Source organism: Papio anubis, chromosome 9, assembly GCF_008728515.1.
Source record: "Papio anubis isolate 15944 chromosome 9, Panubis1.0, whole genome shotgun sequence".
Lineage (NCBI taxonomy): Eukaryota > Metazoa > Chordata > Mammalia > Primates > Cercopithecidae > Papio > Papio anubis.
This window is the reverse complement of record NC_044984.1, coordinates 46,525,383-46,540,431: the sequence shown is the minus strand read 5'-3', so window position 1 is coordinate 46,540,431 and position 15,049 is coordinate 46,525,383. Positions and strand designations below refer to the sequence as shown.

Here is a 15,049-nt window from a genome sequence, read left to right as displayed (position 1 = left end):
GGTTGAACCTAAGTTGAAAATGGGAACAAAAATTAAGGAAAGCTGTCAGTTATTAAGTCCTGGCCATTTGGGAATTTTTTTTTTTTTTTTTTTTTTTTTGGGAGACAGGATCTTCCTCTGTTGCCCAGGCTGGAGTATAGTGATTTGATCACTGCTCACGGCAGCCTTGACCTCCCAGGCTCAAGTGATCCTCCTATCTTAGCCTCCCAAGTAGCTGGGACTACAGGTACGTATCACCACACCCAGCTAATTTCTTAATTTTTTTGTAGAGATGAGGTCTCACTATGTTACCCAGGCTAGTCTCAAACTCCTGAGTTCAAGCAATTTTCCTGCCTCAGCCTCCCAAAGTGTTGGGATTACAGGTATGGGCCACCATGCCTAGCTCCCATTAGGGGACTATTGCTACAGAAATTATTATTTAGCTTCCTGGATTGTCATCAGAGACAGCAACCTGGCTTCCTGCAAGTTTGACTTACAACAGGCTGGCTTCTTGGACTGTTTATTGTAGATAAGGGGGTTGGTTTCTTGGGCAGGTCATAGGTCAACGTTCTATTTTTATATATGTCTAGTCATTGTCCATTTGTAGATGTCTCATAGTATTCATCAAAATAGGCTGATTCATGGAGAGAGAGAGGGCAACATATATTCGCCAGTGTTAACTAACATGACACAAACTAAAATTGTCTATGAAGGACATCACTAAAAGTGCTAAGAGGGGGCTAAGATGGTGTCCAGAGAATAACATATCTGTACTACCAGGAAAATCTAATCTGTTAAAGTTAGGGTACACCAAGAGGGGTGGGCAGGCCCTCTTCCCTAAGTAAGGTTTTGAAAGCTGGGATTGAAAGGCTAGGTTCTTGGCTATTCTTTCTTTTTTTTTTTTTTTTTGAGACAGAGTCTCACCCTGTCACCCAGACTGGAGTACAGTGGCGCAATCTTCGCTCACTGCAACCACTCTCTCCTAGGTTCAAGTGATTCTCCTGCCTCAGCCTCTCGAATAGCTGAGATTACAGGGACCTGCCACCATGCCTGGTTAATTTTTGTATTTTAGTAGAGACAGGGTTTCACCATGTTGGTCAGGTTGGTCTCAAACTCCTGACCTGAAATGATCCGCCCCCCTCGGCCTCCCAAAGTGCTGGGATTATAGGCATGAGCTACTGTTTCTTATGTTAAATCACAGACAACTGAAGGGAAGAAAATCTGGAGGAGCCTCTCTCCCAGGTAAAGCAGCTTCACTGTCAGCTTCTCATAGTCAGCTTCCACCTAGAATTCTGCTTGGGCTTCTGTGAGATGTACCTTCGTTACAGGCTCAGTTGCTCAATTCTCATCACCTGGCAGTGGGAAGTGGGCTTCTTCCTTCAACTATGTTGAGATCCAAGGGCCACAGGAAAGATCACATACCCTTTCCCTCCCCTTCTCTATCTCTTCAGTGTTTTTCGTTTTTGTTTTTGTACATGGAGGTGTATGTTTTTTTGTTTTATGTTGTGTTGTTGGTGATTGGGGAGGAGAATTAACATTTTAAAGTTAGGAGCCTTGTGTTTTTTTTTTTTTTTTTTTTTTAATTCAATCTGTAAGAAGCCTTGGAGGAAAACCCTCAGTAACTGAGGAAGCAACTGAGAACCTCAAGTAAGTTCTTTGAAAGTTAAACCCAGTACAAGTTTGTTCCATTTCTCTTAACCCAAATGCTGTTTATTTGGGCATTTAGCCACTGACTTCCAACCTCCTAAATTACAGCAATCCTTCTCAAAGAAATATCCTACAATAGCTGTAGATGGCAGATTCTGCCCACATTTCTAGAGAACTGCCCAAGGAAGCTTGACTTCTTATTGATTCTAAATTGTTTTCACATGGAAATACATAATTGGAAGTTTATTAGCCAGTCACCTTTCTTGGAATTAAAATTTATAGCATTTTATAAGTGTCCTTAGAACCTAGCCATAATCCCCTTCCCAAGCCTTTCTCAAATTTGCATAGTGTTTTGCTTTAAAATAATTGTATAATAATTTCTCTTTCTCAAACAAAGGATTTTTAGAAGGGGGCCCCACCTTCTCCAAGTCAAGCAATTCAGTACTGTTTACTTCTCACAGCTATCAGGGCCAAAAACGTGTAAGAAAAGGAATGAAAATTGGCTTTCCGAACAGCAAGAATGGGCCACACAATATGGTTCACATTTTATATATGAAGCATATTACATTGAATAACATATATATATTTTATCTTCACAACAGCCCTATAACAGAGGTCCTTTTATTTCTTTTTTACAGAGAAGAAAATGGCTTAGAGAAGTTTAATTTCCCAGGATCACATGCATAAATACAGAACTTGGGCTTCAGAGTTAGTATATTGTAATGGTTAATGGTAAAAGCTTAGGAGTTAGATTGCTTGGATTCAGTCCTAACTCTACTGCTTACTGTGCAATCTTGGACAAGTTACTTTAGTCCTCTAAGCCTTGGCTTCTCTTCAGTCAGACGCAGCCAATAGCAGTATCTGTTTCATAAGGTTGGGGCTGTGAGCATTCAATGAGATAACGCTTATACATTTGCAAGGTACCTCAACATGATTTCTCAATTGCATGTGATTTCTGGATTGCCAGTAGCAACGAGTGAAGAGCAATGATTCTCATCTACTTTTCCAGCTCAGAGATGGAGATGCAGGAAAAAGTTCCTTTATCCTCTGCTTCAGCAAAAAGCAAAGGTGAAATTCCAAAATGATCAAAAAATCTCAACACTCAATCACAACTGAATAACTAATGAAGATATAAAATAATTTTTGATGAGGCTATCTAATGAAGTGATGTCTGAACGTCTTTTTTTTCTTACAGCCTATTTTTTAACTTAAGCCTGAAGGAAAAATAGAGATTTGGCATAGCCTAAGCAGGAATATTGTGTGAGACCAGTGCGTGCACTATCAGGGGCTCCTGTGCCACTCTATGAAGCATGAGTATACACGACTGGAAGCATTCTAATTGCTCAGGCTAATCTCTGGCTGCGGATGCATCCAAAGTGTTTGCTGGTAACAATCACTACATCCTAGCCCAAAGAGGTATTAATTTTCATCTGGCTTGGGCTTCCAGTTAATTTAAGAAATATTAAACAATTAGAATCTCATTAAATTTATAATACTGAGTAACATAAAATTATTAATATACTGTGTCCTTCTAAAATAAGTGACTGTTTTTCCCACTTTCTAAAGGAGCTAATATTTAAGGTGTCAGGAAGTTCCTTTTGGTACCAGAAAGACCTTGGTTTAAGGTCCAATTCCCCAAGTCACTAGAGCGCTCTCTGAGTCTCATCTGCTAATAGGATAAAACCACCTACTGAATGAAGTGATTATAAGAATAAAATGAGATAATGTATATAAAGTACTCAGCATAGTATAAGAAGAACTCAATATATGATGGCTACAATCATTATGCCCACTACAGAAAACCAGAAAGGACAGAAAAGTATAAGGAAGAAAAAGTCAATAATTTCTTCTCTCAAAGGCAACCATTGTTAACTTTCGGCTGGTCATCTTTTTTCTCTATGTAGTTTGTCTTTATATAATTTGGTGTCACACCACACAAACTATATGCATCGCGTTTTGCTGTTTTCTTCCTTTGGGCCTATTAATGTAACTTAGGCATTTTCCCACACCATTAACAACCAGACATAACAGTTTCTTTATGACTTCTAATAACATAAATAAACACATAAATAAAAGTAGTTTTTCCTAGTTATGAGGCCCTTGGGAATGATATGGTCTTGCTTACCTCATATGCCTGCCACTGTGACCTCCTGGCCTTGGGAATTCTCAAGTCTGTCACCATCATCACTTGAGGTCACTACAGAGAACCTCCTAAGTATTTATAGGGTACTGGGTATGTAGGTCCCCCAGCCCAAAGGCAGACCTTTACAGACCACAGTGTAAAGCAGTACAGAAAGCCTTACATTCCACAGCCATCTGCTTCACTGACTCTCAATTTTTTCTCCCACACAGTGTAACAGAAGGTGCTAAAAAAATAAAAACAAAACCCCCAAACCTGATCATCTCTCTTCAGCTGAAGTTTAAGCTCCTTCTTCCTGAATACCTTCTCTAATACCTCTCTGGTCAGAGAAAAGGCAAGCTGCATTATTTGGCTTAAACATTTTTAAAAACTGCCAGTATATCAAAATTCAGTTTGGTTCTAAACATTTGAATTGCCCCAACTCTACTGCCCATGTTGATCCATCCTTCCTTTGTCATTGATATTATCTCTTGTTTTTTTCTGAGAACATAATTATCTAATTGTGGAGACCAAAATTTATCCCTGTTCACAGAATTAGTGAAAATCAAATAAAAATTAAATGTAAAGATAAGTATCTCTAACATTTATTTTGGCCAACTATCTGGAGCTACTGTTTTTTTTTTTTTTTTTCTTTTTTGAGACAGAGTCTTGCTCTTCTTGCCTAGGCTGGAGTGCAATGGCGCAATCTTGGCTCATTACAGCCTCCGCCTCCCAGGTTCAAGCGATTCTCATGCCTTGGGTTCCAGATTAGCTGGGATTACAGGCACACACCACCATGCCTGGCTAATTTTTGTATTTTTAGTAGAGATGGAGATTTTGCCATGTGGGCCAGGCTGGTCTCAAACCCCGCACCTCAGGTGATCTGCCCACCTCAGCCTCCTAAAGTGCTGGGATTACAGGCGTGAGCCACCATGCCCAGGCCACTGTTTATTATTGTTATAAAAAGTGAAAGATTTATACGATCTGAAGAGAAACCAGAGGATTATTATTGTTCTTACTGTTGCTGATCTTAAATAAATAGGTCTCCAGAAGAGCAACGGCCAAGTGTCTAGGCAGAGAACAAATTAAAATTAACTGGCACACAGAAGATTAGGGTCTCTGAGGGGTCTGAGATTCTGGTTCTATCAGTGATGAGCTGTAAGACCCAAAGGAACACAAATTCTCTGAACCTTCTCCCTGTCTGAAAAACAGAAATATTAATCTTCACTTAGTCACCCTTACAGATTTTTTTTTTTTTTTAAGATGGAGTCTCACTCTGTTGCCCAGGCTGGAGTGCAGCGGTGCAATCTTGGCTCACTGCAACCTCCCCGTCCCAGGTTCAAGCGATTCTCCTGCCTCAGCCTCCTACATCCAGCTAATTTTTTGTATTTTTAGTAGAGATGGGGTTTCATCCATGTTGGCCAGGCTTGTCTCGAGTTCCTGGCCTCAAGCAATCTACCCGCCTTGACCTCCCAAGGCGCTGGGATTACAGGCGTGAGCCATCACGCCCAGCCCAGAATTTTTATTTAGGACAAATTAAATAATGCATGTAAGAGTAATTTGTAGCTTATAAAAAGCTATACAAATGTAAGGGGGAGAGTATTTTTGCTTTATTTTATTTAATTTTTGATACAGTCTCACTCTGTCACTCAGGCTGAAGTGTAGCGGTCATAGCTCATTGTAACCTCAAACTCTTGGGCTCGTGTGATCCTCCTGCCTCAGCATCCCAAGTAGCTGGGACTATAGGCACATGCCACCATGCCTGGCCAATGTTTTTTATTTTTATTTTTTGTACAAACAGGGTCTCACTGTGTTGCCAAGCTTGTCTCCAACTCCTGGTTTCAAGTGATCCTCTTTCCTTAGCCTCCCAAAGTGCTGGGATTACAGGTGTGAGCCACTGTGCCTGGCTGTATTTTGCTTTTAAATAAAAGGGAAGGGTGAGACTAGACAATCCCAAACACATACAAATTGCCTTTTGATATTTTATCTATACATTCAATAATTACCCTAAAATGCTTAAAAATAGATAATTCTGAAAAACTTTATCCATGATTGTCCAGTTTTCCTCCATACATGCATCATGCTAATTAAAGGATTGGCTATCTTCATGCTGTGTTAGAAGAAACTGAAGTATTAGAACGAAATAGACTAACATGCTATCTCAAGGAGCTTATACCAGCTGAAGAGGGACTGAGGAAAGTTAGAAATTAGAGGTATGAAGGATTAGGATCACTGAGGTTATAAGAATTTAAAAATAAAAAAAGGTATAAACAGCTTAGAATTTAAAGAAATGTTAGGAGATGGCTCTTCCCAAAGAGGGGCACCATTATCCAAACCTCTAGATAACTGATTTTGTGAAGCTATTATATGCAACTCCTCCAGAGCCTGACATTTGATTACATTTAAAATTCATCTTTTGCTTCCCTTTTCCTTCCTCCCCCATATACAATGTGTTCTTGCCCCAACCTCCCACTTTTTCCTCCTTTATTTCAATTTCAATCCCTTTTAAAAGTCCAGGTCCAGTTTCATATTGGCCTCTTTAACCTCTCCTTGCCTGGCTCTGCTGGTACACATCTCCCACCCTGACATCACGTGAGCATTCCTCTTTAGAAAAAGCACATCTCATTCTTGCAGAAGAGACTTAGAACATTTTTCAAAACTCAATTACTTTTTTGAAGTTTAAAGGATAAGATCTCTAAATTCCAAGCTGTTTCTCTAGGAGGGTAGAAGACGTGGGGGAAGAGAAGCAATGGTAGTTCCAAACCGGCTCAGACTTGGTCATTGGTGGTGGCTCGATGGCATTCTCATTCCATCCGGGCAGGCTCCGGGGCCAGAGGCATTCAGTCAAAGCAGGTCGGAGGAGGGAAACATAGGCACACAGACTTGCAAAGATAAAGATGGACAGAAAGAAAACGGTAAAATAAAGGAAGGAGTTGATAGGAGAGAAGGAATGTCAAACAAGGAGGGAAGATGGGGAAAATAGAGCAAAGAATAAAGGAAAGGAGAAGACAGGGCGAGTAATAGGGGGAGGGAGGACTGAAGAGAGAAATAGAAGTAGACCAGGAAGAACACAGAAAAGGCTGGGGTCTTAACAGTAGTGGGGTCCAGACGGACCAAGTGGGATGGGCAGAGCAGGGAAAGAGGAGGGGTAAGGGCTGGGGAGACTGCCATGCCTAGCCTCGATCTATTTTTGTTCTTCCTTACACTGTCATCGGTAGCTGCCTTATCAATTTTCACCTCTGGCAGGAGACGCCCGCCGATGTGGGAGCCAGGGCCGCCGATGAGAGACACCACGCCGTTGCAGTCCACCGTGCTGTTGCGTTTCACGCTGCGCCGCAGGCTGGGGAAGATGCGCGAGGAGCGGCTGCCCTGGCTGTAGCCGCTGTAGCCGCTGTAGCTGCTCCGGCGCTCGCGGGCCCGGATGGGGATGAAGAGGGAGTCCCGGCGGCCCTCGCTCTCCTCCACTGTGCTGTGCTCGTCATCCGCGAACTCATTCTCGGAGCCCGGGTCTCGGAACCGCCCAGGTCCCCTGAAACTGAAGATGCTGCTCTTGCTGTTGTGGCGAGAGAGGAAGGGCGAGCCTGGGATGCTGAGCAGTGACTGCAGGCGCAGAAAGGGAAAGAGAGAGGGAGGGGGAAATGAGACGGGAGTGGACCTTTATACCCAGCAAAGTGGTTAGGTTCCCAGCCGGCCCCACCCTCGCAGTCCTGTGATCAGAACACAAGTGTGTCCAGAAAGCACTTGTGCATGTTGACTGCTACAGTTCATCACCCATTGTTACTTACCTGTGCTTGACCAGTTACGGATGTAAAACGTCTACCCACTGTTCTTGCACGCCTCCCTAAGACGCTTTTATCTCATGTTAGACGCAACTTATCCAGGGAGAAGCACATGGCTGTTTCTTTCTTTTTACCATGGGCTCAGAGGAGGTGTCTTTAACTTAAGTTAGTCTATGCCACACTGGGCAAAAAGACGGAATTTATTATTTTATATATATAACAATAAATAAATATTTCATATATATATATATATATATGGCTGGAGTTTTGCTTTTGTGGCCCAGGCTGGAGTGCAATGGCGCTATCTTGGCTCACTGCAACCTCCAACTCCCGGGTTCAAGCGATTCTCCTGCCTCAGCCTCCCAAGTAGCTGGGATTACAGACGTCCACCACCACACCCCAGCTAATTTCTGTATTTTTAGTACAGACAGGGTTTTGCCATGTTGGCCAGGCTGGTCTCGAACTCCTGACCTCAGGTGATCCACCCGCCTCGGCCTCCCAAAGTGCTGGGATTACAGGCATGAGCCACCGCTCCTGGCCAAAAAGACATAATTTAAAACGTGCTTGTATCATTTGCCATTCTCTCCAAGTACATGTCTTGGTCAAATACTACAAGAGTGGCCTTCAAGCCTTTTAGTTCAGTTGAAAATTATGTATGCCCCCCCCCACTGCATTTTATTTATCTATTTATTTATTTTTCCTTTTTTTTATTTTTTAAGTTAAAATATTTTTAAATTATTTTTTATATTTATATACTCATTATTTTTATTATTATTACTTTAATAATTAAACTATTTTATTATTATACTTTAAGTTCTAGGGTACATGTGCACAATGTGCAGGTTTGTTACATATGTATACATGTGCCATGGTGCTGCACCCACTAACTCCTCATTTACATTAGGTATTTCTCCTAATGCTATCCCTCCCCCCAGTCCCCAACCTACCTCAGGCCCCGGTGTGTGCTGTTCCCCACCCTATGTCCAAGTGTTCTCATTGTTCAATTCCCACCTATGAGTGAGAACATGCAGTGTTTGGTTTTCTGTCCTTGTGATAGTTTGCTCAGAATGATGGTTTCCAACTTCATCCATGTCCCTACAAAGGACATTAACTCATCCTTTTTTATGGTTGCATAGTTTTCTATCCACCCCATTTTAAATATATTTTGTTCATCAAAAGTTTACATAGTTGTAAACTATATAATTCTCAAACAGCTGTAAGTTATATAATGTCCAGCACTGACATTTTTAAATAAAACTCTTCTTTACCATAAAGTTTATGGTAAATAAATGTATTTAAAGAATTCTTTAGCACAAATTTTTTCTTATTTATTCTTCTCCTTCAATTTCATACTTCCTTTCCATATTCCCTAGGGAATTTTATTCCAATGTACACTTTTATGTTTTAATGTATTTTACTGCTCACCCTTGAATTTACTTCTCTATGTTGTCCAGGCTGATCTCAGATTCCTGGGTTCAAGTGATCCTCTTGCCTTGGCCTCCCAAAGTGCTGGGATTATAGGAGTGAGGCACCACGCCCAGCCTGTTAATACTTTTGATGTTAACACTGGAAGGGCCATGGGGCTCCTCTTTTAACATCCCTGCCCTTATCTTTTTGTTGGCTACAATTCCAACAAATTATACAAAAATTATAAATAAACTGTACTTAATATTTAAAAATTTTCTATGACCATGAGTCTTTAAGACATTTAAAAAATTCTCCTGGATTGAGTTTTTATTAATATTCTTATGAATACAGCTGATCAAGCTATACAAATATAGTACACATTTTATAGGTAATAGGCTTAAGAAAGAAAATTGTATTAAAATGCATTTCTTAATAAGATGGATGAGATTTTCTTTTCAACTGGTGTTTAAATATTTGTTGGTAGTATTACTTATTATTAGAATGAGACATGGCTCAACATCAATCCTCCCCACCTTTCTAATAATCGATTTTATGTGCTAAAACCTTATTCACATAAATATTATCTTGGAATGGAAAAACTTTGTTATAGTAATGTCACTCAATTCTTTAGACTCCTTCCAAGTTATATACCAAAAGTATATAGCAAACTGTCAGCAAAATTTATTGTAATAATCTATCGGCTGGCAATTAAGTCTTTTTTCAATTTTACTGAAAGCAAAGACCTGAAAACTCAATTTGCCAAAAGATTTGTTACCTATACACATTCCCTTTCTTGATTCCTGAGGACATCAAAAAAGCTTTATTATTTACTAATAATTGTGTGGGTTATTCTCATATGAGTTACTCTTGTACTTAAAAGAAGCGCGTTTAACCCAACAGATGGTTGAAATAATCAAAATATTATTAATGTCTTTCCATCATTGCCAACATTTATTTTTTAATATGATTTTATCTTATCACATGATTTAAATATTTTTTATCAAAATCTACCTTAAAGTCACAGATTTAGCTCATTTCTGAGAATGTTCAACCACATGATCTAATGAGCAGTCAGTCCTCAATGTCAAAGCAATTGGCTAAATTGCTTTAGATTTATTTTCATTTGAAAAAGTATGATCCCATTTTTCACTATTAATAAATGTATTAGTATGTATTGCAAGGGCAACAATCTCCTGAAATTAAAACATCTCAACATCCCCAGTTATAATTCTGTTTCACTCTTAACAGAAATATGTACAATAGATAAATTCAGAAAAACCTTACAATAGATTTAAGGTTCCTGGACTAAAGAAAACTTTGTAGACATTAATATTTTCAGTTGTCTTTCTGTTTGGCATTCCAAAGATTTACATACCTTAGGGCAATGCACCACGTAAGATTTGGGATGATAGAGGTATGCCTTCCTTTTGTAAAGTGGGAGGGAGAAGGGTATGAAGAGGGAAAAGGGAAAGGCAGATGGTGTGATTTTGGACCACAGGACTGATCTGAGGCACAGGTATATATAAATTAAAGATCTAGAAACTGGATTCCTTAAAACTGTGCTAGGCAAGTCTTCAGGTGCCCCAAGGGGATGCAACCCCAATTTGAGGAACACTGTTTTGAGAGAAACAAACTTGACAAATGATTGCCCTTAGACAATCTTCCTTAATTTTTTTTTTTTTTTTTTTTTTTAAGACAGTGTCTCACTCTTTCACTCAGGTTGGAGTGCAGTGGTGCGATCTTGGCTCACTGCAACCTCCACCCCCGTGGGCTCAAGCAATTCTCCTCCTCAGCCTCCTGAGAAGCTGGGATTACAGGCGCCCACCAACACGCCCAGCTAATTTTTGTATTTTTAGTAGAGACGGGGTTTCACCATGTTGGCCAGGCTGGTCTCTAACGCCTGACCTCAGGTGATCCACCTGCCTTGGCCTCCCAAAGTGCTGGGGTTACAGGCGTGAGCCACTGCGCCTGACCATAATCTTTAATTATAAGAGATTTTTGTCTTAGAGGTTAGGACTTAACCCTCTTATAAAATGATTGGGCTGTTAAGGTTCTTTGTGGGCTGAGACTATGACAATGCAGTGCATATATTACGGGTGCTAAAGAAACCTTTCTTGATATTTCTTTTTTTCTTCTTTGGAGACAGGGTCTCACTCTTTCCCCAGGCTAGAATACAGTGGTATGATCATAGCTCACTGCATCCTCCTGCCTCAGCCTTCCAAGTAGCTAGGACTACAGGCATGTGCCACCATGCCTGGCTAATTAAAAAAATTTTTTTTTTAATAGAGATGGGGTCTCTATGTTGTCCAGGCTGATCTTGAACTCCTGGGTTCAAGTGATCCTCCTGCCTTGGCCTCCTAAAGTGCTGGGATTACAGGAGTGAGGCACCGTGCCCAGCCTGTTAATACTTTTGATATTAACACTGGAAGGGCCTTGGGACTCTTCTTTAACAACTCTGCCCTTATCTTTTTGTTGGCTACAATTCCATTTCTGGTTCTATACTTCAGTTCCTGTCTCTTCCTGTAATGTACAAAGCCCCTGTCCCCAGGTTGGTATATTTTCTTTGGATAATTCTAGTTGCATACTCCATTCTCTCACCTGTGTCTTTCACTTGTTATGTAGGCTTTTCCTGCTTTGGCTTTAAGCAACCCACGAACTTCTAAGGCAATAAATGAATTTGATCACTGGGGACCACATCAAGAAAAGCACTAATCGTAGACAATTTTATATAAATGTCATTGTTAGATACACGCCATATGCTATATATAGGTCTCTAGAAAACAGGATTATCCTGACTTATTTTGTTCTTTTGCCTCATCCTTGTACCAGAGAGGAGGAGCTACATTGGTTAGATTCCAGAATGTTGACTGAGGCTCATTTATGAGTAGATGTTGTCACTGTGTTAAAAGGACACATACACTGTATGGTAAAGGAGCACATAACAGAGGAAGCCCTTGCCTGTTCTTCTTCCATGTTGCCGGATTGGTAAGCTTACTATTCTTCTTACATACATGTTTGGGCACCCCCACTGAATCACTGATTCATTCCCCTGAACCAGCTCTACTCGGTGTGATTCACAGGCAGCTAGTACATGACTTGTTATTGGTCTGCAATGAGACAAGTAAGGAAACTGAGAGGGGCATTTAGAAACTTTTATGACAATTAGACATAGTCATAACATCTAAGAATGTGATGATTTTTCTAGAAATTGATTGTTATTATATTTTACAATAGTATCAGTTCATGAAGAATTGGGAAAAGCAGAAATGAGTCCTTTACCACGGGCAGCTTGAGAAACACTGCTCTAAACAATGTGGCTGGCCAGAAGATGGTGTCTTAAAATGTACTTGGGATTTTGTTTTAATCAGATCACAGTAAGGTGACAGACACAGAGGCAACTGCCTTTGAAAGAGGGGTTCGTTACTTCGGTTCCCAAAAAGAGTGGGCTTGCCATGCCATGGAGGGCCATATGGGGAAATGTAAGTGTTGGTCAGGAGGCAGAAGGAGTGAGGGGGGGAAGTTTAGCCTGAGCCCGTGGTTTCCCAAGGAAGGAAGCGATGAGGCAGGATAGGTAAGTCTGAGCAAATTTAGGATTGGGGAGTTTGAATAATTTTGGAAGTCTCTGGCCTACAGAGGTGGTAACTACTTGTCTGGTATCTGGCTCTGGGGTGATTTAGGGCAGGGAAATATTGGCTTAGTGAGTGAGTTAGATAAAGGAGGTAGCTGGGAATGTGGGCTTTGGACTGGTTGATCTGCATATGAAAAACATGTTTGAAGGCAAGCGTAACATAGAACACTGAGGTTCAGGGTACAAGCCCAGGTGTTAATAACCTGTGCCTTGGGCACATATATCTCTCTTGAGGGCATCACTGGGGAGAAATATGGCCGGGACAACCAGGACTCAGGTACTCATGGCCCTTTTGCTAAATGCCACTATCACCTTTAACACTATCACACCGTCCTAAAAATGGCATTCAAGACCCTCCCAGCTTTGACTCTAATCTACTTATTCTACTTTATTTTTCACTGTTTTCTCATACACCTTACCATGCAGCCACCCTGCCACAGGTCTTTATTTCCTCTGCTTCCAGTGCACACTGCATTTTCAGCTGGGGAAATCCTCTCAGTTCTCCATGATCCAGTCCTTCTGCTTCTTCCTCTACTAACTTCCTTAATCTTTCCATAGCACCAAACCCCCTTTCAGAATATTTATGCTCTACTTTAGTTTTTATTTTTTTCTTCAAGACAGGGTCTCACTCTGTTGCCTGGGCTGGAGTGCAATAGTGCAATCACTCACTGCAGCCTCATTCTCCTGGGCTCAAGTGATCCTCTCACCTCAGCCTCCCAAGCAGCTGGAACCATAGCTATGTGCCACACCATGTGGTATGTGCCACACCACGCCTGGCTAATTTTTATATTTTTTGTAGATACAGGGTTTTGCCGCGTTGCCCAGGCTGGTCTCAAATTCCTGGGCTAAAGCAGTCCTCCTGCCCTGGCCTCCCAAAGTGCTGAGATTATAGGCGTGAGCCACTGTCCCTAGCCTACGCCCTACTTTTTACAACAGTTCATTATACACATGTTCTATCTCTCATTTTTAACCAACTACAAATTCCTTAAGGGCATATTGACTGATTCATCCTTATATCTCCTAGAGTGCTTTGTACACAGTAACTACAATGTTTAACTTAATTAACATGCATTTAGATTAGGTACTGCAGCTTAGCCACCCATTTTAGGGTTGTTCCACACCTGCACTGGGTCACTGCTTCACTTCTCACAGCAAGCTAAACTACACTGATTTCATAATTCTGCCTTAGGTCAATGCTGGGTGCTGATACTATCTGGTACATTAGGTCTTCACATTAGGAAAGAGGTTTTGTGTATTTTACAATAAAATTTAATTTTATATAATTTTTTTTTTTTTTTTTTTTGGAGACAGAGACTCGCTCTGTCACCCAGGCTGAAGTGCAGTGGTGCAATCTTGGCTCGCTGAAACCTCTGCCTCCCAGGTTCAAGCCTCCCAGGTTCTCATGCCTCAGCCTCAAGTAATCTGGCCTCAAGTGATCTGCCCACCTCAGCCTCCCAAAGTGCCAGGATTACAGGTGTGAGCCACTGTGCCTGGCCAAAATTTAATTTTATTTAACCAAATACCTATTATGGGCTAAGTGTTGTGGATACAGTGGTGAACAAGATATATGACATGGTCCCTGCCCTCTTGAAACTTGGAGGCCAGGAAGAAATATCATATACTACATGAGATCTAATACGTCAGACTATTCTTAACCTTGAGGATAGTGATAAGGATGAGACAGTGATGAAGGTCATGACCAATTCGGTGAACCTATGAACACTTAAAAATCAGGATCCTAAGATCCATAATACAAGGAAAAACTGTTCTATTATTTTCTAATTCCTTGTTTCACTCTTTGCAAAAGAATAGTTCTGCAATGAACAAATGTGAAAGGGGTAAACGTGACTTGCCCCATTTCTCCTTGTACCCAGGATCCAATCCTGATTTAGGGCATTCCCTAAGGAGCTACATCCTGAGGGCTGAAACCCCAATCCCTCCCCAGTCTCAATTTTCCCAGACTAGAGGTTTTCAGTGATGACTCAGGATCCATGGCTCTATTAAATCCTGGGATCCTGTGTAGTTTATGAGATGAGTAGGCCTTACTTCCTCTTTTCAAAATCTTCCTGTCAACCAACCAGGAGCTTTTAGTCCTCTTCAGGCAGTCACAGTTAAACTATAAATTCCAACTTAGGTTTAGATGTTTGCTTGGGAGAACGGCTCTGGGATGTTCTGGATTTGAGGGTGTAACTTTCGCATTCCACAGAAAAATTATCTCTAGGGATCATAGGGGATACTCGTAAATTGTCTGTCAAGATGAGGCTTACAATGACTGAGATGTCTAGAATGTGATGAAGGAGTGACTTTACATATTCTATTTCCATGCCATATTTCACTTTTCCTTTCTAGTATAACAGTGGTTCTTAAAGTGTGGTCTGGAGACCCCTGGAGGTCCCTGAGACCTTTTAAGGAAGGCTCCCGAGGTCAAAATTCTTTCCTAATAATACTGAGATGATATGTGCTTTTATCACTCATCTTCTCATAAGCACA

General features: G+C 40.9%; 1 protein-coding gene across 7 annotated transcripts in view; it reads right to left on the bottom strand.

Moving 5' to 3' along the window:
• The window catches only part of SCN8A (sodium voltage-gated channel alpha subunit 8), a 145,717-nt gene that overhangs the window by 77,765 nt on the left and 52,903 nt on the right, over positions 1 to 15,049 (bottom strand). For 4 of the 7 annotated variants that reach the window (XM_031650492.1, XM_031650489.1, XM_031650488.1 and 1 more), the window contains exon 11: positions 6,983 to 7,345. In XM_031650492.1, the coding sequence (XP_031506352.1) occupies positions 6,983 to 7,345 (363 nt within the window). Of the gene's footprint in view, positions 1 to 6,949; positions 7,346 to 15,049 lie in introns of all 7 variants that reach the window. The other 3 variants (XM_031650487.1, XM_031650486.1, XM_031650490.1) reach the window with 1 other exon arrangement.